The following is a 26,992-nucleotide window of genomic DNA, read 5'->3' as shown; positions in this document are numbered from 1 at the left end:
AGAATGGTTTACGTTGCTGTTTATGTTAAGCAGAGTTTCACCTCATATGTATCCTTTTCCTCCTTACTCTTCTGTTGGCATAAGCCTCTTTGGAAAAAAAAAGGCATATACTTTCAAAGTGAAGGACTGCATAGTGGTTCACCCGTTTTTCTCATTTTAATAGTAATGCTTTCACAAACAGTAAGGCACAACCAAACAGGAAGAATGTCTCCACCTTACTTGTGCCCAGCAGTCTCACTTTTGCCACAGATGTTTGTTGAATGACTAGTGGATTGAATATTTACTGGTAGTACTGCAGTGTCTACTTTGTGTTCTGAAAACATGGAGAGTACATTACAGTCAAATAAGGGAAACAGTTCTCCAGTTTATTTCTGTGAATCTGCTCTTTAGAATTTTTTTTTATGAACTCGCATTCAAGTTCTACATCTCAGAGAAAATGTTAATCAGAGTACATGTGTTATAAAGAAAGGCAAAGTAAAATCTATTATGTATAAGCACAGAAGAAAAAGCCACATACCTGACATTGACTTTTTATTGATTTTTTATGAAAAACAGAGTCTATGGAAAAATAGGTAAAAGCATTACTAATAATTTATAATAGCCCTGTTCAGAGAGACAGCACAAACAAATTGACAAATGACTACAAAGAGAATACCAGGAAAAGACTGCATATGGAAGACAAACTATGTTCACTGCAAGACACTGCCAGCAAGGCATGAAAAACAATATACAAGGACAAGTTGTTCAAGTCAGTTCAATGTGTTACTTGTCTTAAAGACCGCAATCTAGTTAATTCAAGCAGTATCATATAATGATACAGTATCAATACTGCAACTTTACTTATTACATTGATAGAAAACACTACAGGATGAACATCCAAGAAATCAAAAACGTGTGCATTAGGAGATGTACTATCTGAAAGGAACTATGCATATGTAACTACTACCACTGCATATTGCTACCATTGAAAATATTATACTTAAAACTCAATCTATCTAATCTTAATGCATTTATATGTAACTTTGATTTTATCACATTCAGAGGAAAGCTGTTTCCTAGCTATAGTCATACCTGTGAAATTTATATCCACTTGGGAACTCATTGCCTTATATTAAATAGTAATTTTTCTTAGTACAAGTTGGGCAGCATGTATAGCTAATTGCATATATAGACACACAATATTTTATAGCCAATTAATGCTAAGTAAAAATGCAAATGTCCCTTGTCATGTTGGCACATCATATTATGCACAATGTTAGAACAAAAGGTTACGTGGCACCAATTCACACCAATAACCATTACCGCAAGCTAGATAAGCAAAGAACTTGCAAAATGGAATTTCAAAATAATTAATCTCTAAATAATTCAAGAACATGAGGACCTAATTAACTTGTACACAGTTGCCACCATTAATAGAACTGTAAAATAAAATTAAAGACAAATATGGAATCTGGAATGGAACTGTATTTCAAACAGTGTTAAGAAGAAATACCTTAACATCCACAGAAAACAAATAACTTGTTGCTAAATACACAGAGGTTTCTGATTTCTAATATGTGTAAAGTTTTTGCACTATACATTAAGCGCTATTTTGCTTTTATCTAACAGTAATAGAGGGAAGTGAAGGTTGTTTTCACATTAGGCAGGACATCCCTACAATCAGTAAATGCTTTATATCATTTTACCAAAAAAAATATACATAGCAAGCTATTCCTCAAAATACATATTTATTTTCCTAAATAACTAAAAAAGTCTAAATGAATTTATTTTCATATATTTAGGCAATCGAAACCGAACTTTTAGCCTCAGGTCTCTCTCTAATGAGAAGTCCTTACTCAAGTTCTCCTATAGAAACCAATGTGTTTGATCACATGAAGATTCCTTATGTGACTAAACATATACATGGTATGATACGGAATGTGTAATAAATGCAGGAGTGTTATTTTATTTTCAGACTTACAGTGTCTTGTAAGAGTGAATTGGTCCTTAAAATAAAGAACACTACATGAGATTAAATAACAAGTCATCTTGTCATTCCAGTTAGAAGCAAATACATGGTCTAACTGGAAACCATACGTTATTTAATAGCACAAATATTTCACAAAACGTATTCATATATTTGATCTAAAAATATCATCTATTTATCAATACTTCAGTATTTCAACTTTTCAAGTAACTTATAAAATTAAACCACATTTTAGACTTTCAATACACGCAGTTTGAAGAAAGAAACAACACACCACTATTTCCTCCGGACACCTTTGGCAGTTCAAAATTTAACAGTTTAACATTCTTGAAGAAGTTTAATGATGAAATAACTTTGCATAGGAAGAGGGCAAATACATTTCTGTATACACCATGAGTTGCTGCATGATACATTACAACGTATGGACTTAGACAGTAATGCTCAATTAGTACAGCATCTTACTTCTGCAACACTATCGCCATTGCATCAAACAAGAATCGGATAATTATAGGCAAGATGAATGTTAATTACTCTACATAAGTTGAATTGATATAAAAATAACAGCAGCATACATAATGATGAAATGTAATCAGCTTGTCAACAGTGACGGTTTCCACCCTAAGTTTGTTCAGAGGTATGAAATTCTGCTTTCAGTTACACTGTCCAATTCCAGTAGTTTTAATGAGGTTTCATGCACAGGCACTATTCTGGGGCAGAACATAGCATGGAATTTATCTCATTAAAATACTCCAAGACTTTGTGTATTTTAATATTACCATACACGCTGTTTTCTCTAGCATGAAATTAATATCAAAGAGTTGAAATAGTTTTGCACAAACAATACCAGGGGTGTGAAGATTAAATCCTTTCCAGACAACTGACAAGCAAATATTCCTGCAAACACCTATGTACGTGACTTATTACAACCAAGAGAATAGTTGTATCAGTTGAACTATTTATGCTAATTCTTCAATTAATTTTATTTAAAGAATTGGAGCACAAATGCCCAAGCTTTGTGTAGTTTCTGTCAGAAATAATGGAATAAGAAGCTAGGAAATTCAGTTACATGTACTGCTGCAAGCCTTTTGAAAATAGACAGCTTTCTGTATTGGAATGTATTTATGCACAGGCAAAGTAAGTTAGCAGTTGTAACCGTCACTTGTGCTTCATTTTATTGGACATCTACTAGTTTGGGCTCCTGTCTATATGCAACAATAACAGATATTTTGCTTAGTATCCAGACTGTTTGATAAAATAGTATTGGGCTTGTGCATCACCATATTTATCACTGAAATAGCTGCATATTGGAAAAGGGAAAATACAGTTATTGCTTTGAAATTATCTGATCATTTTTTTAAAAAAAGAATTCAAAAAATTTTTTAAATTAATTTGATAGGTTTATTAAACTTTTATTTGATAGTCTTATTAAACTTTTTTATGTATTTCTTTTTCTCTTCCATCTTTTCCTTCCAGGAAAAAAAAATGCTGGGAAAGTTTCAAAGTTTATAATTTCTAAGTTTTGGAGGAAGTACAATACAATAGTCCAGAGGCAGTATCTGTCCCAAAGAAGTCCTAAATCATCGATTTTCAAGAGGCTGAGGGGTTATGTCTGAGGATGAATCACTAGACAGATGCTCTTTTTGGAAGAATCTGCCACTAGTCTGCTACTGGAGAAAAGTCTCAATGGACCCTTGTCTAACCAATAGCTTACTTTTCAAAACTAGGTGAAAAAAAAATTTCTCTTTCTGTTCCTGACCCCCCGCAGCTCTCATGTTTCTGTTGACAAACATGAAAATCACTACAATCACTAGGGGTCCCACAAGGGCTCCTGAAAATCACTAGGGGCCCTACAAGGAAGCAGGAGATGGACTCTTTATCAGGGAGAGCAGTGATTACAAGGAGTAATGGTTTTAAACTAAAACAGGGAAGATTTACATTAGATATTCGGAAAAAAGTTCTTTACTCTGAGGGTGGTGAGGCGCTGGCACAGGCTGCCCAGAGAAGCTGTGGATGCCCCATCCCTGGAAGTGTTCAAGGCCAGGCTGGATGGGGCTTTGGGTAACCTTGTCCGTGGGAGGTGTCCCTGCCCACAGCAGGGTTGGGGTGGAAAGGGGTGATCTTTAAGGTCTCTTCCAACCGAAAACATTCTATGATTCTATTATTCTATGAAATATGGTTGAATTCTATTTTTTCCAAAACACGTTTTCAGAATCCTCAATTTTCAAAGAGAAAAAAGATTTACTGACAACATATTACATACAAAGGATGTTTAAAGACATAAATGCTTTAATTCTGGAAAAAAATGCATGCAAATATTATATTTGGTGTGAAAATTTCATTTCAACGTTGGAATTGAATGTGCTTGAAATTGGAAAAAAAAATCTAGCTGTTTTTTGATTTGCAACAAACCCAAAATATAACATGGGCTTGATATTTGGAGAATACAAATACTACAATTAAAATAAAATTGTAGTAGATTTTTGAGTTTGAATTGAAATTATGAACAACTAACACAAACTCTTTAGATTTAGGCTGGTGTAACTGAGAGCAGAACTTGATTCTAGATTCTGTTTGTTCTGTGGAGCTGTTGGTTTCATTACAGAGGTACTCAGACTTACAGGACTAATAATGTTTAATTATATATTCAACTTAAGTACTGTGTATTTCTGACAGGCATCATATGTTGATGACAATTTCATGCAAAGAAATAGTAAGTGAAGTTTCAGCTAAGAAAGTCAGAGATCCTAAATAGTGCAAAAATAGATATGAAAAATATAATTCCATATATCTAAGGAATATTTGGATCTATTCTCATTCATTAAAATAAAGATTTTCCTAATTAAGTAGGAGTAGCCTGAAGGTACATGAGTTGGGTTGGCTATTTTGTTAAGAGTAAAACCAGAAAAGCAGTGGTAATAAACAATTTTGAATGTTCTTTTGAATCTCACAGGAAATGCAAATGCCAAGTTTCAGAGGTAAAATTTCATTTTTTGGACTAAGAATAATTTTGTTTCTTAAAAATTGAGGCATATCCCAGAAACATCTGGTGTAAAAGTAAGACTTTATTATAAAAATAGAAGATTGTATTTGCACAAAAAGATAGTAAGATTTTAAGACAGATTCTGGGAAATTCATGTATAACTACTGAAACTTCAGTGTAGAAACACAGAGCGTGAGTAATGTGATGCTTCCATGTTGTAGCAACATATTGGAAGCCTCAAAGTGAAAACAGACTTTTATTGTTGCAGAACTCTCAGTATTATTTATGATATTTCAAAATCATTCTTAAAAACTAGTTGCTTTGCACATGTACTTGCAAGTTTTTTACACAAGAATATTTTGAATTTTCATTGTATGACACATGAAGAGATGCTAAAGTGTAAAATTCTACGTGATTCTTTGAAAAAAAGCCCCTGTTAGTACAATACCATTTGCTTACAAGGTGTAAAATTAAACCATAATTGAAATTGGTTTTGCATATTCAAATCATGGAATGTTGTAAAACCACACACAAATAAATATGTGTAATACTTCATTACAAATTAATTTCAGTTGCTTCAAAACCTGATTATTTCCTAAATTACTAACTGTATTTGCCCATATGTTGAACTCACTAACACAGAAGTGTGGTTTAAATAAAAGATACACTGCCCAGAAAAATGTGGTATTAATAAACAGCACTCTGACACACGCTCTGAGTCAAAGAAATATCTCAAAAGTATGGTTATAATGAAATACTGTCATGATACAACTGTGCAAAGACGCATTAAAATTTTCTGATTTCATAATTATCTTCCCTCTGTAATTCAAAATAAAGTATTTGTAGTTATCTGAAGGAGCAGTTTCCTAGTTATAAATGTCTTATAGTTTCTTTGAGAGCTTGTACTGTATGTCAAGCAAGTCCACAGTGACTTTACTCAGACATTACATAAACTCCTGAAAATACAATTTTATGACAAAAGAACAACAAACAAAAAACCAAACATCTGCAACAGTAGTAACAAATAATAGTCTACCGTCACATCACAGTTATCCTTTCTGGGGAGAGATGTGGAACAGACCCACTTGCTTCTTCTATAACATGGCTTTTCTCCCATCCTCTTCTAATTCTCCTTAGTTTCCTACTCACACACGGCAAAAGTAAAATGATCTTACCTAGAATTACAATGGAGGGCAGAACAAGGGCAAGAACAAAATTTGGTGGTGTATAAAATCTGTAATACTCTTCTTCAAAAGCTCTCTTCCATCCATAAATCAGTACGTGGAAAGTACTTATGATCAGAGCAACATATCCGAGAGTAGACTTTGAAAAAAAGAGAAAATGGGGAAAAAAGATGAGATAATAGCACTTGGTCCTTCATCAGACACTTCTAACCCATGAATTTAATATTTCTATTAGACATTGTGTTAATGCACTATTTTAAATTATCAATACGTGTTTTTAAGTTCACATGTCCAACTAAGAACTGAATTGAGCACTGACTTAAAACACTAGAATCTATAGGCTGTAGTCAAAACTGAAATGAAAGTAATCTTTGTCCAAATTGTAAGTAATGGAAGTCAATTACAAGACATGTATAAGGAATAATCTCAGCAAAATTACCAGAACAACACCAGTTGGATTTGCAATTAATTTTCCTGTTTCTCACCTATGAGGTTAGATGGCAACAAGATTCATGCTAATTATGGAACATTGCAATTCTGTTGGAAGAGATCTGGGTTTATTGATCCAAAGTTTTATTGCTTCAAGAGGTGCCGTTTGCTTCTTCCTCACGATGATCTATAGGCACTAGTTTGAACTTCGCATAAACCATGCCTTACCTTTTGCCATCCACTAGTTACTGGGAATATTGGGACTACGGGATTTGGGCAGAATGGCACAAGGCAACAGTGCAGTTCTTAAATGGGTAGTGCTGGGTTAAGTGGCAAGTAGAAGGTTCGCACAGCACCCTGCAGAAGACCTCTTCTCACTTAACCCAAGTCATTCTTCTGTGGGAGTCATTCACAGTTTCTGTGAATCTGCCCTTTTAAATGCCACTGATCTGCAGAGTTGAGTTAAATATATTAAGTTTGACTTTTCCAAACCATGGTAAAAGGACTACCAGGGTCTACAATAGCAAAAGAATTTTTTCTGCACCAAGATTAACCAGTTTCTAGGGACAGGAGAATGTCTGAGCTAATACCATTTGCAAGGATTAACTGGTATAAAAGGAGAAATACTTTCATTAATTGCTACCATGTTTTTTAACTTGCCAATATTTATCCACTATTTTTGCCAATGTGGAGACATATCAGAGCCACCTAGGTTTTAGATATGCTGCAGCATGTACTTTTCTTTAAGAAGAACGATTCTACAAGAAATGAAACAATCCAAGATGATCATTTGTGGATACTAAAATGGCAAATGCAGCATCTGAACAGAAATTCTGGTAAGAAATTCAGACAGTAAACAATACTATCAACCCTGATGTCTGATAAGTTATTGCAGATTTTTGCTGGCGTGGCTGTCCTGAAGTCATTGCTTTTATATCGCTGCCAGCAGGGAAAAAGGCATGAGTGAATCATATCCCCCATTTCTTCATCAGGTTTTCTGATGAGAACTGTAACAATTCTTGAAAAAGAATGAGGAGGGAAATGCTGTACAGGCTCTTCCCAGAATTTTCAAAATCATTTTAATACTTTTTTAAAACTCCATCCACAAACTAGTTTTGACACATCTATGTATGTTTTTGTATCTAATGGTCAAAATGGAAGCTAGCAAGTACTGATATGAACATTACGAACTAACAGCATAAGGACGAGAAAGAAATGTGATGCATAGGGACTCTATTCAGTTCTTTTTTTACCCTGTGAAAAGTTATTGTATGCTTCTCTGAAGTGTTGGCAGGGCACCTGCTAGTAGTATGTACTGGTCTATTTCAACGACTCATGTAATAATATTGATGTAATAAATATGACTCCAAAGACAGTCCCAGAGGAGTTTGTCAGCTACTGACAGTGTTTTCTTCCCCTAGGCTCTTAATTGCCTCTGTCGTTGTATTTCAACGTTGTATTTCAAATTTTTGTTGTATTGCTGTACTTTTGACTGTAACAAAACTGCTTAGCTAGAAAGAGGACGTTCTCCACACAACTTAGTGTTCTGCAGCGTTTCTGTTCATTTGTTTGTTTATTTAGGGCGGATCTGCACTAGAAATTCCCATTAAGAAATGTCATTTTTCCCAGCTTGCAGTTACTGACAATGACTTTTCCAGAAGAACAGGCAAGACTGGCTGCCTTGGCTACTTAAGTAAAAACTCACTGCAAGAGGCTGTGTCAGTACAACACTTGTGTTTGTTATAAAGACTACGCACTTGATCTTGCCTGTATCTGCAGATGCTCAAAGACTACAGCAGTGCCTGCAATTGCAGCATTATAGCAATGCGCAGTAATGAAATGAGGAAACTCAGAAGAACTGATTGAAGCGGGCTTGGACAAAAAGACAGCAACTAGTGCAGGAAAAGGCACTGATGGCCAGCAGAACAGTAAAATAAAACTGGTTGGCAGCACTGGATCATCGTACAAATATTGACCAGCGGTAGCCTCAGAAAGCCAAAGCTGCCCATCCGTATAGATGCTAACAGAAAAGATGTTTCAACTGAGCAATAAACAATGACTGCGCTGTGGAAGCTGTTAACTGCTAGACAGCAATCTGTTTAATACTCGGAAGGTGAAAGGAAGAGCAGCTGTCACTCAGGTGTGCAAGGTTACTTTCTTCTGCAGAGTTTTACGACTGGACAACGTGGAGGAGGGAATGCAGGGATTAAAGACAATGGATCTCCTCAAATGTAGTTGTGCCTTAGATGGAATATACATACTGGAATTTCCTTACTTCTTAAGGCATAAAAAGAAAGGGGTGAACATGGCTACAAGAGCTCAAAGATCAATTACACTGATGTTACCAAAGGGAGACCAGGAGAGGCACAGCATGCTGACGTTATAAGAGCAGAGGACTGCTTGAAAGCAGCAAGAAGGAATACTTTTTCTTTACTGGTAACTTCATATTGGTGGGTGAGCGTGTAGCAACAGTAGTTGTAAATCCTGAGAACCCCTCTGGCAAGGCTCTAGAAAGGCTGCTGAGAAGAAGGAAAGAACATCTTTGGTTACTTTGCTTCCTAATCTTCCACTAAATTGTGTTTCCCGGAAGCTGAGTAATAGATTAGCATGTTTCCAATGGACTTGCCAATTCTTTTGTCTTTTCTGTCAGTCGTCTCTATTTTGTTTCTTTTCCTTCCTGATCAAAGTTATTTTTTTAGCCAATGTACGGGATTCCCAGCCAAGGCTACTGATAAATTGGACAAACTGGCATTACTGGGAGGAAAAAACAACACACAAAACAAAGTGCTAAAGGAGTAAAAAAGATGTAGGAGAAAAATCTGTAAAATATTACCAGGAAGACGTACATATACAGAGACAGAAATGTGCTGTGAAACAAATCTGCTTCAGGGATTTTTACCTTCACAATGGTTGAGTAACTCCTAACAATGCATACATACAATAGGCATTTTCCAAAGCCTATGTTTATTTGAGGTATACCTCAGATTCTCCCAAGAAGAGGATATTGCTGAACTTATCAACTGCCTGTAGCAATTCTGACTGGAATCTTACTCATAAACTTGCTAAATACCTACGCCTCATACCTCTGTATTCTGGGGGAAAAGTATTCTGTTCTTGTGGGAGAAACAAGGCAGAGCAGCTCTTCCTTGAAGTGTTTGGGCAAGAAAGGTTTTAGTAATAATGTCCCCAGAAAACTTTAGAATTGTGCTAGCAAATAAAAGGAACGTCTACAAAAAGACGTTCCTACTTCCAACCATCCTAAATGGTTGATTTGTGCTCATTTTTACTAAGAAAGGTAAGCTTTCAAAGCCAATCTGTTCTGTCCATTGCCATTTTGAGTGGTGTGCTTTGGGTGTGAACTCTTGGACTGGAAAACAAAAGCAGTAGTTATTTATGCCTACGTTACATAATGCTAATTTAACTGATAAACTCCCTGAAGACTGAAGGACCAGGTGCAGTACTGCTTGCTGACATTTTCCATGTCCATGTATTTTATGTGAACACTTCGGGACTGGTTTCAAAAAGTGTCCCTTTCTGTTTGCAGTGTATTGATTTAGCCAAGCTATTCTGTCTGCTCTGATAATATATGAATTCTCTTTCATTTCTTACCCACGTCTATCTTTGTTCATTATCCAAATATATTTAGAGGAGAAAAAGATGAGTGCTGAAGAGGAGTTAAGAAATCGAATGCATTAGTTTACTAGCCACAGCTTCCATCCTGCTTCTTTCTTCAGTTAGCACCTACTCTGGGTCATGCTAAGATACCTGCCAAATTTCATACTGTTTCCGTCACCTAGGATCTCCTACTGAGCACACTCTTTATCACTGTCTGGTTCTGTGGCTCTTGCATCTGGATGTTATGAGCGTTTTCTCTCTGAATCATGAAGAGGTAATCAGATATTTGTTTTGGCTAGCAGTCAGCTCTGTACTGCATCAACTCCAAGTATTCTGCTAGACTCTTAGGTCCTGGTAGGGGAGATACAGTTCCTTCCTTTTGCATCACTGCTCAACCTTCATATCCCTCACTTCTTCAAAGTTCATACTCTGAAGAAATGAGCTGAGCCTGCACTACTTCTCCTCTTGAAGTCTTTTTCCCTTGATCAAGCAGGCTGGAATTTTTGCTGCTGCCACCTGCATTATGAAATCAGGCTAGGTAAAATGGAGGCATCTCCAAAACAATTTGAGATATCAGAGACAGACATGATTTCTGGGCAACAACATTCACAACCGATGATTCTCTACAGTATTAGAAACACTGTGGTAGAGGTCTTGTTTGAATCACTGTACATAGGGGCAATGCTACTCAAGAGCTTGTTCTACTGGAACAAGGCTAGAAAATAGCCTATGTTGTGTACGTTAATAACTTGCTAAGTCTAAACTCAGCTTTTATATTGTTTTTTATTAACTTAGCATATAGGAAAAACAACACACTATCATGTTGCAAAGTGCTTTTCATAATAATAATAATCATTAAAAGGAGTTAGTAACAACAACAAACAAGAAAAAAACTCTTATTTAAAAAGTAACACACCTGAATAAAACTGAACTCCCTCCAGTTTAAGGCACTGTTTACTGAAGGGATGGAAGTTACTGCCAGCAAAGAAAGCAATCCGAGACTCATTATTCCAAAGGAGATATACATTTCAATTCGCCACACTTCTTCCTCATTCCAAGAATTTTCAACGTTTGCATGAACCTGATGAAGAAGTAAAAAGGAAGCACTTTATTCTCCAGAACAGTATAAGTATCGACAGAAGTCTCTATAAAATGGGATCAAATATTTCAGAGGTTTCCTCCTGTGTTGAAGGAAAAAAAAAAAAAAAAAAAACAACCCCACCCAATAAACTATTTCCTTACTGTTGGTATTGGCTTCTGTTAGATTAAAAATATGTTAAGCAGGAAAATTTAGATGAGTTGGTAAAAGAAAATATAACATTATATACTATTAATAACAATTATAAAAAGAGATAAGTCTGTACATTCTACTAAACTGTAGAAAAGTAACACTGAAGCGTTCTTCAGACATCGGAAACCTATATTCTATAACATAAACTAGGTGAATCCACAACTGTTTCTAAATGATGTAACAAACTAAAACATTGTGGATTCTAAAGGATGATAGATTTGTTAGAGATTGTTCCAGGATTATGCAAGACCAATTGCTCCTGGGAACATTCAGTCAATCTCTATTGCTTGTAATAGATGCTGTTCACAGAATTTCTAATGAATAAAATATTTGTACCATTGGTCCAAAAAGTTACAAAGTAACAGAATTTTCATCTTATGAACATAAATGTATCTGTGAATATTATCACAGCATCTGCCCTTAGTACTTCTTGACACTTGTAAATGCTCTTCTGATATACATACATCCCCCGCATCTTAATACACAGAGAGGAACTTACCTTAGAAACTCAGAAGTTTCCTGTGGTGTTGCTCTTACCCTGTCTAATCTACATTCTCCTTGTGTATGTTACTGCCAGGGATTTAAGCAGAACACATCCTTGATTCCACCTACTACACAAACTTGAATGCAGTCTGACCGAGACAAGAACCATGCACAGACATTCTTTTACTCTCATTTCTTACTAACCACTACCTCTGCCTACGATCACCCTAAAGATTTTCCACTGAAAACAGTGGCACATATTCAGAAAACATGAATTTTTGTGTTCATGGGTCACACGTACAACCAAACCATTTTTGGCTTACTTAGCTAAACATTGCCTTACCTGTTGATATGCCATATTGAGGAACAAATATCGCTCTGATCTCCTCATGGGTAAGCAGAGGCTGTATGCCACATGCACTGTGGCAAAGAAAAAACTGAGTAGCCCAAGCTGCTTTCGGCACTGCAGCCAGTTGTCCAGCCAAGGTGGAAATCGCCTATACTTGGTACCGTAGTAAAGCTGATAAGCAGCTGCAATAAGTCCTGATAAATACACTAGGGAGAGCAGAGTGATGGCAACAATTGGCAGAGTCTTGTTCACAATCTCAATGGGGATCTTGTAAAAGTCACTCTGTTGATTTCTGACGTATGGATGGATTACATCTCTGATGAAGGAATAGATGAAGAAAAACGTTGCCAGGCTAATGGCCAACACCACAGGCCCCTTCCACAGTGTGAACAGTCGCAGAGGTAAGTTTTCAATCTCCCTTGAAGATGACAATGCCCCCAGATCAATAGGAATAAAACCGAGCTGACGGGCAAGCTCAGTAACTTGATGGCGAGCCTGAACATTGTTACTGCATATATAGACCTGTTGGAAAAGTCAGGTGGATTGCAGTCACAGAAAAAGACTTGAAGGTTAAAAAAAAAGCAAACAAAACGGAAACAAAACAGACAAACAAACAAAAAATAACTCCCCAACAGCCTCCAGGACAAAACCACAGCACTGCTGCTAAAACTGTACCTTGCTATCCCAGATTATAGCACCAAGATAAGAAATAGAAATAAAAAATGAAACCATACACAAATCCAGCCAAGATGAAAACACGCACACTGATTTAGGAACAAAGTAATGAAAACGAAATTGGCATTTTCTTAAAGCTAACAAGATGATTGTGGGATGTCAGGGTAATCCACACATTGAAAGTCTCATTCCCCATATTGAGATGTCTATAGGACTGGACTGAACCTGAAACGATTAAAATAATTTCAGAAATTCTTGTCTCTCAAATATAGAGGCATCTTAAATGATGATCCCCAAACAGCTGTAGCACAAACAGAATGCAAAGCAGAAAACAGTCTAATCCATACATAATAATTTAAGCTTCACTTCATGATCCAGATTTCCACAAAAACTGAATGTTTAACAGAAAAAAAAAACAGCAGCCAAATAACTCCTCCTAAAGACTATTTTTATTTCCTCCATAGCAAAAGAAATGCTATGAAATGCTAGAAAGTACTTTAATGTCCCTTTAAAATCTACAGTGGGGTAGTTTGCCCACCACTGGTTTCTGATCATCTGCATTACAGCAAACATGATCAGTTTTGACAGAAGTCAATTACTTACAGTGGAGTGCTACTCTAAAAGGGGATAAAAATAGTACAGTGAGGTTATTTTTTAAAATTATGCTAATTCTGTATTGATTGCATTCCATTAAAATCTGCCTGCAGTGCCAGAAAACTCAGTAGTCTCCAGGAGTTATGCTACACCAGTCAGTTTTCGTGTATCTCTCGGAGCCCACAAAGCTGTGAAGGACGGGGTTCTTGCACGTCCGTGTAACGCTTCAGCAACGCAAGAAAAACATAAACCTGCTTTTTCTATATGCAGGACGGATTTGGGGAATATACTGGGAAAGAATTTGAACATGGTGTTCCCAAGCAGTCCTGGATCAAACGAATGATCACTTAGAAACATATGAGCCTCCTTCTGCTTCCTTGGATTTATGATCTCGGGATAATCTGAAAGCTCAATACTGGGCTATATTCACTTTGCCGTTAGACTGAATGCAAGAATTTTAGAAGAACTGACTCCTGAGCACTGGGATCAGGACCTCAGATTTCTGTGCATCTTTTTCAACAGTTCACCCCATGCAAACCAATATTTAAACTAAAATATATTGGGAAATGCTGCCTCGATCCTTGCATAGAGAATAGGAATAGAAAATAATGTATGTCCTCCAGAAGACATTAGAACCCTATTCTTTTCTTCTTACTGTAGTCGTCTAAAGGTCAGCTGTTCAGTCTAAGCTAGTACCTATATTTCCTCTGCAATCTTTAAAGATACACAGGCATCCCTGAGGACAATTTGGACCATTTATTCTATACATGAACGTAGGATAAACTGGACTCCAAAAGTTTTATCGGCTACTCCAACTCAAATTAAAGACCCAACACTTTGGACACATTAAGTCTGGCAAGGTGAATCCCATGAGTTTTTCCTGTCTTTGTCATCTTACAAACAAATCAAATGATACAAAATTTACCTGTCTGCTGGCATCCTTTGGTCCTAACTGTAGAGACCAAGCTGAAACAACATTGAATCCTTTGACAACCAGGGAATCTGGGAAAAGTGATGCCAAATACTCTGCATTGGAGTCTGGATATTGGTCTACTCTTGTATTGTTGCTGACATCAACCAGAATTTTACCGATGAGTAGATGCTTGAGGTCCCACAAAGAGGCGTAATGTTCTCTGTGAATGGCTACAAAAATGATGTTTGCTTTGGCTACTGCATCTTCATGGTGAGTGACATCAACCACATGGGGAAAGAACTCTGCAGCAAGTTTAGGGTTTCTGCTTCCTACAACCACGTGGTACCCACATCTGATAAGCCTAATGGTCAGTGACTTTGCAAAGTCTCCACTTCCAATGATGCCTATTGTGATCTTACTGGCATCCTTGATGCCATTGGCAACATTTGGTAGAAAAGTTTCATTGAGGTTTTTAGGACTTCCCATCATAGAGATTGATTCCATACTTCCAAGCCACCGAACCTACAATGATTTTTCTGGAAAAAAAAAAAAAAAAGAAGAGAAAACAAAAGAAGGAAAAAAAGCAGTGTCATACATTTTAATGAGCTATCAAAATCCATGCACACCTCTGGATGCAAATTCTGTGGTTCTAATTTTCATGTTCTATTTTCTCCTTCATAAAGTAGCAAGACAAAATTAATTAGTCCATATGTGTCACAAATACAAGGAGAAACACAAGAATTTCAAGTATTTTAATAATACAGAAGTAAATAAGTATGTAGTAAAAAACGGAAAAGGAAATAATAAAGTATAGGAAAGATCGTACGTATATTTTTAAAACCACTTTAATTAAAATCAGCAAATCAATGAGGCATAAAGATGCATGACTGCTGATCCTGGTTAAAAAAAATGCATAATGCAGAAGGGTCTAGAGAATGCAAAGGTTTGTAGGGAGATGGCAGCGAGGTCAGTGATTAATGAACAAAGACGAAAAGGAGGGCAAGAAGTTAGATTTCTTCAGTATAAAGTGTGATCAGTAAGTAACTCTTGACTAATTCTAAGTAACACATTCATTACATGCAGGTATCAAATTCTGTCCAGTGAGAACTATCTGATTTAGAGGGACTTAGGTGTGGAAATCCTGATCTTAGCTATACTGCTCAGGTATCCTGCCTATGAAACTGAGATAGCTCATTGACAGTTTTAAAAGAGGATTGTGATGAGAGCCATGTATTCTGATCACCTGCATTACAGCAAACACAATCAGTTTTGACAGAAGTCAATTACTTGGAGCGCAGTGCTATTCTGAACATAGTGCAGTGCTGTTCGGAAAGGGGATAAAAATAGGGCGGTGACGTTCACTTACAGTTTTAAGAGGACTGTGATAAGAGCTACACATATAAAACCCGCATACATATAATATGTATTATTACTGTGATTATGTTTGTTAGTTTGTCATGATGAATCTCACAATGTTTTTCAGAAAAAAGTATCAACTTTTTTCAGGGAATTCAACAAAGGCTATATGAAAGACAAAAGGGTGAAATAATTGCATCTCCTTGAAAGAACAATAATTCTGTCAGCACACAGAAACTCCTCTTTATATTTTAAACAGATCTTTGTATGACAGCATGTATATATTCACAAAGGAAATTAAGACTCACTAATCTAAAAGCTAGAGTTTAATCTAGGCAAGTTTTAGTACTTAAATTTAAAATATTTGAAGACTGAAGTAGCTACATATTCATTCTCCATTCGTTCGTGGTGGATTTCAGGGTAAGCATGGAGTGACCTTGGCAGATGTACTCCAACTATAAGGAGTGTTGTGGCATACGAGTACTGGTCCAGGTATAATACCATATCATTTATGACCTTCAACTTCTGTCTGAATTAAAAAATGGAACTCTCAGGGAGTAGAAAGTTGCATTTTTCAAGGCAGACAACTGGATTCGATACTGGATGTCTCTGAGTTACATCACAACACCATTCAGCAGACAATCTCTATTATTTCAGTGTCACATTACAGACTGATTGCTTAGTTTTGAGCATTATATGACCACAAGAAAAAAGAATACAACAAAAACACACCCTTAACTTTCCTCTGACATTGCTCCAATAATTTAGAAATAACAATGAAAACAAAATGTTTCTCATTAAGATTCCCCTCCTATTCAAAAACATAGCTCATTTCTCCTCTGCCTATTCAATACAATAATTAGGTCAAGGGACCTTTCAAAGCCTTTTTATTCCTGGCTGCTACAGTTTTAAGGAGACAATACATATATATCCTTCTCATAAGAATAATATATGCTGGGCATGTCCGGTTCAACCATAGGATCTTATCCAAAAGTTACTTTCATGTGGAACAAGGAAAAGTTTTTCTTGTACTATCAAGCACAGTACTGACCTATTGACAGGTATTGTGTGACAGATTTCACAGAACTAAAAAAAAAATGATTAGAGAGTTTTAAGACTCAAATTCACCATTGCAGTAAGGGAGGCCGTGAGCAATCTAAGGCTCTCAGAAAATTAAAAGAAATACTGCTATAGCTTTGGAGAGAAGAGGTCACAGAACTTCAGTAAAGCTGTAACAAACACAAAGAGACAGACATAAAAAGCAAAAACAAAAACACAATCCCCAGGAAAGAAGCCTTCGCATGAAACCACAGTTCTGACACAGGTGGTTCCGCACTGTAGAATAGGAATGAGCTCTGAAAATCAATGAAGCAATAAGGAAAGGCAGGTTAAGGAGGAGTAAAGGGAAAGCACCAGGTTGCCGCTGTCTTGGGAGCTATCAAGAACAAACCACACAGAAAGGAGAATGAAACTCTGAGCAATCATCTAAGGGCTGATATAACAGTAACCAGTGGGGAACTTTACCCAGTCATTAGCTGGGGACACACTACGTGTGTTGAACAAGCTCCTACAATCAAGAGTAGCTTTGTGCCCCAGAAGCTTGGAGGAAGCTATTAGAAAAATGTACTTCAGTGGGTACATGTCAGTTTTTGACTAAAGGGAGGAAATCACTGAAATTGGACTGAGATTCTAAAGATGGAAAATAGTATGTGAAAGCGACCACAAAATCAGTGTTCTAATAAAAGATTCCGACAATGACGCATTCTGGTAGAGGTAGAGCACACAGATTTTTATGCATGCATTGAAACAAACATTGACTTCTTTCTTGCCACGTGACCCAAAATGTAGCTAACACATGACCAAAACGCCAGCATTTCCTGTACCACGATAGGTTCACATCTGGGAACATAATGAGAATAGTTGTAGTCTGACCAGAAAAGAGATGTACATCAAGTAGACGTCACAGAATATGCATGCATTCACCATGTGATTAGAGAGCCCATTTCAGTTCATGCCACGGGATATGAAAGTACTGCAAAACTTACAGGAACAGAAATGGAACTGCCAAGAGAAAGTGGGCTACTGGTACTGTTTAGCCGTACTGCAGCCTACTTCCAGTTTTTGTCCAAAGAATCCTTGAGAGGAGACATCATGGAATAGGACATGACAAATTGCTCTTCTGAGCTGAATTCGGTCCACTGTCCACAGATTCTCACTGTTCTAAGGAAAGCAGAATGTGAGGAATGGAATAAAACTAACAGACTTCATAAAAACAACCTCAGGGAACAGACAAGCATGAGTCTTGGGCAAATCATCTAAGAGACGGAAGAAAGCAGACAGCTGGCAGTTACTGAAAGGGACTCAGTGCACAAAAGGGACTCAGTGCACAAAAGCAGTTCAAAAGCAAAAGTGTGTAAGACTGTCTTAACTGCATCAGGAGTATTTTAATGATCTGAAAAAAATCACACAAAAGGTTAAAAAAAAAAAAAGTGGGGGTACATGGCTAAGGATCATTATTAAGAGCCAGTGCTACCATGTAGCAATAAAATGAGAACAGCCATGGTACAGAAATGAGTTACTACTAGTAAGGCACATAAAGGGTAGCAAGCAAAGGTTCTTTGAAGACAATAAAAGAAAAAGAAAGAAGTCAAGGTTCATTACTTGCAAAGGAGCAAAACGAACAAATCATAGGTGATGCAAAACAGGATGAAAGTGTGAAATGTCTTATGGCAGACCCCAGCAGAAAGGTTAATTGTGACTAAATATTTAATGAAATTAATCTTGCAGGGAGACAGAAGGTGAGGTCAAAGTGGAAGGAGGTAGGTTAAAAGACCAAGATAAGATAAAGATTTTCAAGTCAGCGGACACTTATGAAATCCTCCCTTGATGCTTGAAGAGCTGACCCAAGCAATGCTTTTAGAAGTCAGAGAGGACACGAGACGGAGACTAGCACACAGCTCCAAGACAGGGGAGGAGGAGGACCGAGGGAGGTAAAGACTTGTTAGCCTAACTTGAGTCTTTGGAAAGATTTTACTACAAGTTTTTGAGCAATCAACTTGTAAACAGTCAGATGGAAAGCTGATAAGTAGCTAACATGGGGTGTTCAGGAGCACACTGCAAGAAAAAAAAAAAAAAAAAAACACCTTTTACAAAATAACTGGCTTTGCAGATACAAAAAATAAGAGGGACGATATAAATTTGACAACAGGAATGATATAAATTTGACAACTGTCCTTAGATAAACCTAGGAAAACACAGCAGAGATACATCAGCCAGACGGGGACCCGGCTGTGAGAAACTGCTCTGGGCAGAACAATCCCTGGAGGAGAAAAGCAAGCAGGCAAAGCCTGGCCGTGGCTCAGTGAGGTGCTGGCGTGAGGAATGGGCTCGGTGCTGCCCGCGGGGCCCCGCTCCGGCGACAACTTACGGTGTGGGAGCTCCGGAGCGGCGGCTGCTGCTGGTGGTGGCGGTGGTGGTGGTGGAGGACACCGATGGACTGCCGGAGCCGCGGCGGCGGGTACCTAACTGGGACGAGCTCATAGCAGCGCGGGGCGCCCGTCTGCGGCTGTAACGACATAACGACAACGTTGCCCGTGAGGGGAACGGCCGCCCCGACCTCTCCCCCCAGCCCCTCCAGCCACAAAATGCCCGCCCCGGCCCCCTCCGCCGCACGGCAGCCCCGGGGCAGAGCGGCCGGGCCCGGCTCCGCGCCACCGCCAGGCCCGCCGCAGCCCGGCCGGGGGCGAGCGGGGAGCCCCCGCGGGGAAACGCCGCTCACGGGCGGCCCAAGGGGGCCGCAGCCCCGCCGGGAGCTCCCCTCCAGCCCCGCTCACCTTCTCCCGCCCGCCCGCAGAGGCAGCGCCGCCACTCCGGCTTCTCAGCCTCGGCCCCGCAGCGCCGAGCGGGCGGGGAGGCGGCGCCACCCCGTCGCTGCTGCCCGCCCCCTGCGGCCGCTCCCGGGCACCGCCGGCCTCAGCCGGGGACGGCGGCGGGGCGGTGGAGCCCAGCCCGGCCCGGCCCGGTTGTGGGGTGGCGATGGGCGACGAGGAGATGGGTGAGGGCGGCTGGAGAGCGGCTCTGCCGCCGCCGCCCAGGCCGGGTGGGGTTGGTGGGGGGTGCCCGCGCTGCCTGTGTGGGGCTGGTGTGGTGGGCTTGGTATTTGGGTTGGTGGTGGGGTTGGTGATGGGTTTAGCACCAAGGTGAGGGGACCTAATGCTATGTAAAAGCCCAGCTAAACCACAGGGCCCGAATCCTCTATGGCCCGGCTGAGGAAATTTCCAGCTGAACACAAACGTGGCTTTATTCTGGAAAAGTGCAGCTCCTGATTTTAACGTTTTCTGATTCGCCTAACATATTATGCCTCCCATTAAGCTGTGCTGTGTGTATAGCGACGTGTAACCCTTAACCCTTTAGCATATTTAAAATAAACAGCTATAATGAACATTGGTCGTATTTAAGCAGAAAGCTAATGTGTACAGACGAAATCACGAGTGAAACACTGAACATACCTTCTGTCATCCTGCTAATTTGTTTTTCTAGTGCATTAGCTGAGGACTTAATCACAGTGAACCATATAATCCATTCAAACAATTGCTTCAATAAATAATTGCAAACAAACATGCTGCAGAATTTGAAAAGTGCCGAGAAACTTTTTAATTGTAATTCAGAAGCCATTTCTTCCCCAAATATAAAATAAGCTATTTTCCTGACACTGAAAATGTATATTTTATTTATTTATTATTATTATTTTGTAAATAGATTCCCCCAAAAGTCTATTCTTATGATTTTCCAAACTGCGTTTTTGGTTCCCAGGTTGCTGTGAGGACTGGTTCAGTAATCACTGGAAAGGTGAACCCACTGACAAACTATTCAGAAATGAACTGGTCCTTTCCATGGTGAGAGCTGGCATTTCAGCCCTTCACTTTCTTGTTCTAATATTCCCCTTTTATTTGTTATTGATTCAGAAGTTGTCATCCTAGGCTTGTTCTTCTGTAGCCAATAACAACTTCAGGAGTCTAGGTTTAAAAGTTTTAGACCAAACAACAAATGTATCAGAGAAAAAAACAACAACAAAATGGAATATCGCTTTCTGCATTACTTGTGGCTGCTTATATGTTGCTTTATGTGACACAGTCATAAAAATATGTATATTAAAATAGGTGTATTTGTTCATGAGATGAATTCATGCACCTTGAAATGATCCATGAATTCTGTTACCTGTTTCTCATGCAGCTGTTTGGCTTGTGATTGCTCACTAGGTATGTTTTCCATGTGGTTCTCTTGACCCGCCTGTGCTGTACACAGTGTGCCAGCTCAGATTGATCCTTCATGCCTAACACACCACAGTTCTCAGCGATGTCATTCAGTGACATTTCTCACCAACACTCTTAATTTCTTCTGTAGTTGTTTCTACATGTTACTAGAAAGAGTGAATTGTATTCAAAATCAGTGTTAGACACAAAATTGTGAATTACAGTGTTTTTGTTAATATTGATAGGCATATCCACTTTCTGGTAATGAATAAGGGTTCTTTACAGAATCATATAAGATGAAAGGGAATGACTTGAAGCTGCATCAGGGGAGGTTCAGATTGAATATTAGGAAAAAGATCTCTGAGAGGGAGGAACAGGCTTCCCAGAGAAGTGGCCATGGTCCCAAACCTGTTGGTGTTCAAGAAGCATTTGGACAAAACTCGTAGATGTATGGACAATGCTTTTAGATATACAGTTTAACTCATAGGTTGTCTTGTGTGGAGTCAGGAATTGGACTAGACAGTCCTCGCGGATCCCTTCCAGCTCAGGAGATATTATGATTCAATGACAAGGAAAACTAAGAGTGGGCCTAATGTCCTTGGGCCACTCTACCTTTCTCTTTTGCATAGTTAATCCACAAATCTTTAACTTTGTTTTCTTTTTTCTTTTCTTTTTTTTTTTTTTTTTAATATGATCTTTCCATTGTCTGTGTGCCAGCCTGTCTAGCTTTAGCTTTTGTGCATAGCGGTAAAGGAGGAAACTTTTATGTTCATTTACCAGCCTACTAAACAGACACCACTAACTTGATACCTATTACATTAAAAATTAAGTCAGTTTGGATGGCTTCACTTGATGCTATGTTTTCTTTGCATGTTTTTGAGGTTTTACAGTTTGAATATCCTTGCTTAAACTGATAGCAAAATAACTACTGTCTCCCCTCTGTCGCTGTGTAACTGATCCATTCAAACAGGAGAAGCAAAAAGAAGTCCCCATTTTGCACTGAGTTTAGCATGAGGGTAAGATATATGCAGGCCTTCTATACGCATAAAACTCACTGCAAAGTTGGACTGTGTATCTTCAGTGATATTATGAAATTGAATTGGATAGCCCTCTCTCAAATTATATACAAAGCTCTAGAGACAACGTAATTCTTAGATGCCTTGTTGGAGGCCTGTCTTAAATAATAAATTGGAAAAAAAAAAAAAAAAAAGAAGGACTATTTTCTCTTAGCAGGTGTTTTTCTTTCTTTAGGAAAGTCCAGGGAAGCATTATTATTTCTTCCTTTAAGGGATGGAACATAACAAAGGAGTTTCCAGTTTGCAAATGGAAACAGATATTCTGGTTCTTCCTCTTGGCAAAGGGAAAGCAAAGCCCCAGGGATTTTCCTGTGGAAAATGAGTGAAAACAAACACACAGAAATTTGCTTCCTATTGGGGCAACAAACCCAAATACAATCGTTTCTGGCATACTACCCTCAACATAGCTAATTTTGTACCTGAGCAGAAAAATACAGTGTTTCCCAGCCAGGAACATGCAGGCCAAATATTTTTTTTTTCTTATGGCAGCCTACAATTATTTTAAAAATATAACTTGTACCTCTTAACCATTCTTTATAAATACAACATGGATCTGAGAAATTTAGAAAATTGTAGCTAATTACTATTTTTTTTGTAGAAATATTGTTTTGTTCTTTGCATCTTTCTGATTTTTGAGTTAGTCTGATCTGACATCTACTAGAAATTATGTTGTTTTTTATAAAGATACTCTTTAAAAAAAAATTAGCCACTAGCTAAACAAATAACAAAAAATAATGGTAAGTACCTCTACTGAAATCTCTTGCCTTCACTCGTCGGATTTCACTTGTGAATTCCCTTTTTCACTAACTCTGCAGGTATCGCTGCTTCTTTCAGACCATATAGGATCTGAACTTCAGTAGTCAAAGGCAAGGAAAGAAAGACAAACTGAAATAAATAAATAAAAAACATTTAGATATTCTTTTGAGGGAGAGGAGAGGAGACAAGTGGAGATGAGAGGAGAAGAAAAAATAATTAAAAGAAAAAGAATGAAAGAAAAAAGAAAAGGCAGGAAAAAAAGAGAAGAGAGAGAGAAAGATGGAAAGAAAGAAGAAAAGAGAAAGAAACCCCTTATAAAACACATTTAATAAGCCAAAATTGAGAAAACACATTTAATAAGCCAAAATTGAGAATCCTTAGCAGGTCAGTGAATCAAGACAGAGTGTCTCCTTCTTCCCAATAGGAAGCACAAGTTAAAGGTGATTCGTTCAAATCAGAGGACAGGTACTCAACACCCCCCCACCACCCCAAAACAGAGAAGATTCAGACCTACAATTTCATTTCTACGGCAATCCAAGTAACAGAGAGTATTGTTTCTGCTTTTATGATCTGGCAGATAAATTGTATCCACTAGAAAGAAGCTGAAGGAAGGAAACCTCTCCTAGCTTTCTCTGACTATGGTTTTCCATAGCCATTGTTGAGGCACAGCTAAGGGGTTTCAGGACCTTTGGCTTCTTTGGCTTTAGCTTTGTTCCTTGGCTTTGTATAGAGCACAAGGTCTTGTATGACCTTTCCACATCTCCCTATAACTTTTGAAACACCTCTGCTTTGTGGTGCAAGTTACAGAAGATCAAAATCTATCTTCCTGGTTCATGGCTGTTCATCTTAAAAAGCTACTTCAAAGTGGGACAGTAGGTTCTAAAAATGTGATGTTCTGTCTGCAATTAATTGTTGGACCCAAAGCCAGGGGTAAAACAGATTATTTTTAGAATGTAAACAATTAAATCCAGAGCAAAATTTTCTGTAAGTTGACTAGATAAACAAGAACAGAGGTGTGTCCTTCTTAATGAAGTATAGATATTGAAAAAAATAAAAAATTGAAAAACTCATTTAAAAAACATTAATACTTGCCTGAACACCAAACCAGCTGAGGGAAGCACAAATTATATTGTGGCTTGACCACTGTCTGACAGCTTAAGACTAGTGTTTGTGTTACAAACAGTTTGGGATTGCAGCTATTTGGGGTCAAATTTCCTTCACAAAGCTGCAGACCACAGGTTTTGCATGGGAGCAGAAGCAAAATTAAAAAGGATTAAGATCACTGCATAGTATGTAGCATAATAGATGTGAAGAAGTAGAAATATAAAATTTAACATGTTAAAAGTTTATGGTTATTACCATCTTCATTACTTTATTACATTACATTATGTACATTGTCCTAGGTTAGGTGTTTGGCTAGTTTATTTTGAATATGTTTTTTCCCTGAATGGGACCATGCCATCGGTGTAAAATATTCCTTGGCAAATAAAACTCAAACCATGATAATTCAACTGCAGCTTAGCACTGTGAGGAGAAAAGCTGTATCTTTACAGAACAATGAAATACTAATTCTGTTCCCAGTCCTGTGAATATTTATGTAGTTAATTCCACAGAAATGAACCAAGGTCAGTGAGTTGCCGCAGAGCCTGAAAGTTAAGCAGTTCTTTGCGAGATCAAAGCAACAGCTTTTCAGTCAAGACTTAAGTTCTCATTCCCAACATATTTGTTTTCCAATCATACCAAATTAAAGGAGTATATCAGTCTAAGAGATTTCCTCTTGAAGTAAAGGAACATAAGCCACACACTACTTGGTTAGACCGATGGCCTAACCCATGAGTACACGTACAAGTGTGGCAAAAGAGAATGCTATTTCAGGTGGGTGTGCAAGCCTCGCCTCTCTGTCTTCTGCTCTCCCCCCAAATCCTCATTTGTATTAGTGATGTCTTAGGGTACATGCCTACAAAGTCCTTTTAGTGTCTTTTTAGGGGCTGTTGTATCTGAGTTTGTTTAAACCCTTTTTGAACCTGTCAATGCTGTTTGCCTCCACAGCCCCCCGCGGCAGCAGGCTGCAGGGGTTCTCTACACACTGTACAAAGATGCACGGTCTTAGGCAGTTGTAAGCTAATATCCTACCAGTTTCATTGAATCCTCCCTAGTCCTGGTAATGTGGGGTTTGGTGAAAAATAGTTCTCTGTTTATCTTATCCACTTTCTTCATTGTTTTGCAAACCTTGATCTTCTGCAATCTCCCATCCCATTTGAAGTGCCTCTGCCTTTTTAGTCTCATCCTGTAAAGCAGCTGCTCCACACCTCGATCACCTGAGATGCAAAGGGAAAAGAATAGTATGAAACTTGTTATGGGCTGTTTTAAGGGGATTGTGAGAATGTGCAAGACTTCTTACGGGATGCTTAAGAAAAGGAACAATGGTGGAGTAAGGGAGGGATCAAGGTGGATCAGGGAGGAACAAGAACAAGAGAACAGAGGGAAAAGGGCATTAAGAGTATTGTTAAGTGTTATGCTACATACCACATATTTCACTCTCCAGCTTCATGTGGGTAAACCTCTCGTCCCCTCTGTTTCATGGATTCACTTCAGGCTCTTCAGATGCTGTGCTATCTGTCTTTGTCTTGTCCCTCATTTTACCCATCTCCTGTACTAAGGATTTATATTCCATACTATATTGATGCTGTTGTGATCATCTCATTCAGTATCCTCCATCTACTTATTTTTCCCCTTTAGCATCCATTGGGCTCCTTTACTCTTTCCTTTCATAAAAAAATCTGAGAGTTTACAATGTCTCTTTTCCTTGGCATCCTTTTCATTTCGTAATGGGATCTCCAGTCGTTCTATTCCTTCCCATTCCATGTTAACACCACTTTGCAAAATTTCACAGTCCCAGCTTTCCTCTGCCCCAGAATACCCTTTTCTCTGTCATTAATTATTTGCGAATAAATAATTTAGGATGTTTATATTGTGAATGTACTAACTCTATTGGAAATTAGCAGGTACAAGAGAAAGCTGTCGCTATTTTAATTATGGGTCCCGTCAAAGAATTGCTAGACTTCTGAACTGTTGCAGGGATTCCTGAGGTGCCCTTCAAGGGCTCATTTTCTTTCCACTCAGGTTTCTTTTTTTTTCTCCCTCCCTTGCCCCTCAGTTGTATAGGTTTCCCGTTAGAACACCTAGAGTATTTTTGAATGAATGACATATGCTGTTCAAAAGTTATCCTGATACATGCACAAGCACAGGTGGAGAGACAAGAGAGAAATGCTATCCAGTATATGTGTGACAGGACTGGACAAAAAGGCAGAGGACAAATTGGAGAAATATTATGTGGCCATTCTTCAAGTCCAGAAACCAGCTTTTTTACAGATTTTCAAATAATGAGGTATTCAGATGGAAAACTCTTTTTCAGTAGAGTCCGTCCAATGAAACAGTGTAAGCGTGTATAGAAACTGACAGCAAACTACAAGATTGACTGTCCAGGTCAAAAGACCCCACACCACACTTGCCACACTTCTTTTTTAACAGTGAGTCCCAAAGATGAAATTTAAGGACCAAATATTTCTATCAGTAGTAGTAGTAGTATTCAAACAGCTGTAGAGGGACCACACGTCTTTAACCAAGTCAAGGACATAGCATATTTATCTCACTAATATACTTTCTTGCTACAAGGATGAAAACATATAAAAAGAAAGAAAGAAATGAAAAAATGACAAAACAATGCTATCTTCTGTTGCATCATCTTTATTGGAAGTAGCTGTAGTCTGCTTTGTAAATTGATAATTTGGTTCACTGACTGGTTTTATATTTTCATTTGAGAATCTCTGAAAACTTATTATGCATCCTTAGTAAATTATCTCCACCACACCGACTTAAATATTATATTAAATCTATTGCAAATTTCAAGCAATGATGCAAAATTTGACCTGAATTCAATGAGATATTGTTAAGGAGGTTCTCACCAAAATAAATTATTTTACCATCGGCAACAGAGAGTGCTGATAGGATCAAGAAATCCAGGCATTACTGAAAAAAAATCGGTGACAATGATTAGTCGCTGACAGACAAAC

The 26,992-nt window shown here is 38.2% G+C and overlaps 1 protein-coding gene and 2 long non-coding RNA genes across 6 annotated transcripts in view; 1 reads left to right on the top strand and 2 right to left on the bottom strand.

The window, feature by feature from the left end:
• Window positions 1-351: 351 nt before the first annotated feature.
• Window positions 352-19,784, bottom strand: STEAP2 (STEAP2 metalloreductase). 4 transcript variants are annotated; one of them, XM_040546306.1, is made up of 7 exons: window positions 19,669-19,784; window positions 19,263-19,400; window positions 17,877-18,055; window positions 14,492-15,015; window positions 12,292-12,819; window positions 11,091-11,255; window positions 352-6,269 (listed from the first exon to the last, which is right to left on the bottom strand). In XM_040546306.1, the coding sequence occupies exons 4-7, from the start codon at window positions 14,981-14,983 to the stop codon at window positions 5,985-5,987; spliced, it is 1,470 nt and encodes a 489-aa protein (XP_040402240.1). In that variant the 5' UTR covers window positions 14,984-15,015; window positions 17,877-18,055; window positions 19,263-19,400; window positions 19,669-19,784; the 3' UTR covers window positions 352-5,984. The 4 variants fall into 4 exon arrangements, with proteins under 4 accessions (XP_040402240.1, XP_040402238.1, XP_040402241.1 ...); XM_040546304.1 differs by lacking the exon at window positions 17,877-18,055 and having other exon boundaries at window positions 19,259-19,400; XM_040546307.1 differs by lacking the exons at window positions 17,877-18,055; window positions 19,669-19,784 and adding an exon at window positions 16,074-16,075 and having other exon boundaries at window positions 19,362-19,384.
• Window positions 19,785-20,652: 868 nt separating this feature from the next.
• The window catches only part of LOC121064591, a 29,058-nt gene continuing 22,718 nt past the window's right edge, over window positions 20,653-26,992 (top strand). Inside the window, exon 1 of the long non-coding RNA XR_005816565.1 lies at window positions 20,653-20,730. This is a non-coding gene — a long non-coding RNA (uncharacterized LOC121064591). The remainder of the gene's footprint in view (window positions 20,731-26,992) is intronic.
• LOC121064590 lies at window positions 22,307-26,611 on the bottom strand. Its single transcript, XR_005816564.1, has 3 exons — window positions 25,053-26,611; window positions 22,909-23,048; window positions 22,307-22,472 (listed from the first exon to the last, which is right to left on the bottom strand). It is a non-coding gene; the product is annotated as an uncharacterized LOC121064590 (long non-coding RNA).

The sequence above is a fragment of the Cygnus olor genome, chromosome 2 (assembly GCF_009769625.2).
Source record: "Cygnus olor isolate bCygOlo1 chromosome 2, bCygOlo1.pri.v2, whole genome shotgun sequence".
Taxonomy (NCBI): Eukaryota; Metazoa; Chordata; class Aves; order Anseriformes; family Anatidae; genus Cygnus; species Cygnus olor.
The sequence above is the reverse complement of the archived record's forward strand: the minus strand, read 5'-3'. Positions and strand labels throughout refer to the sequence as shown.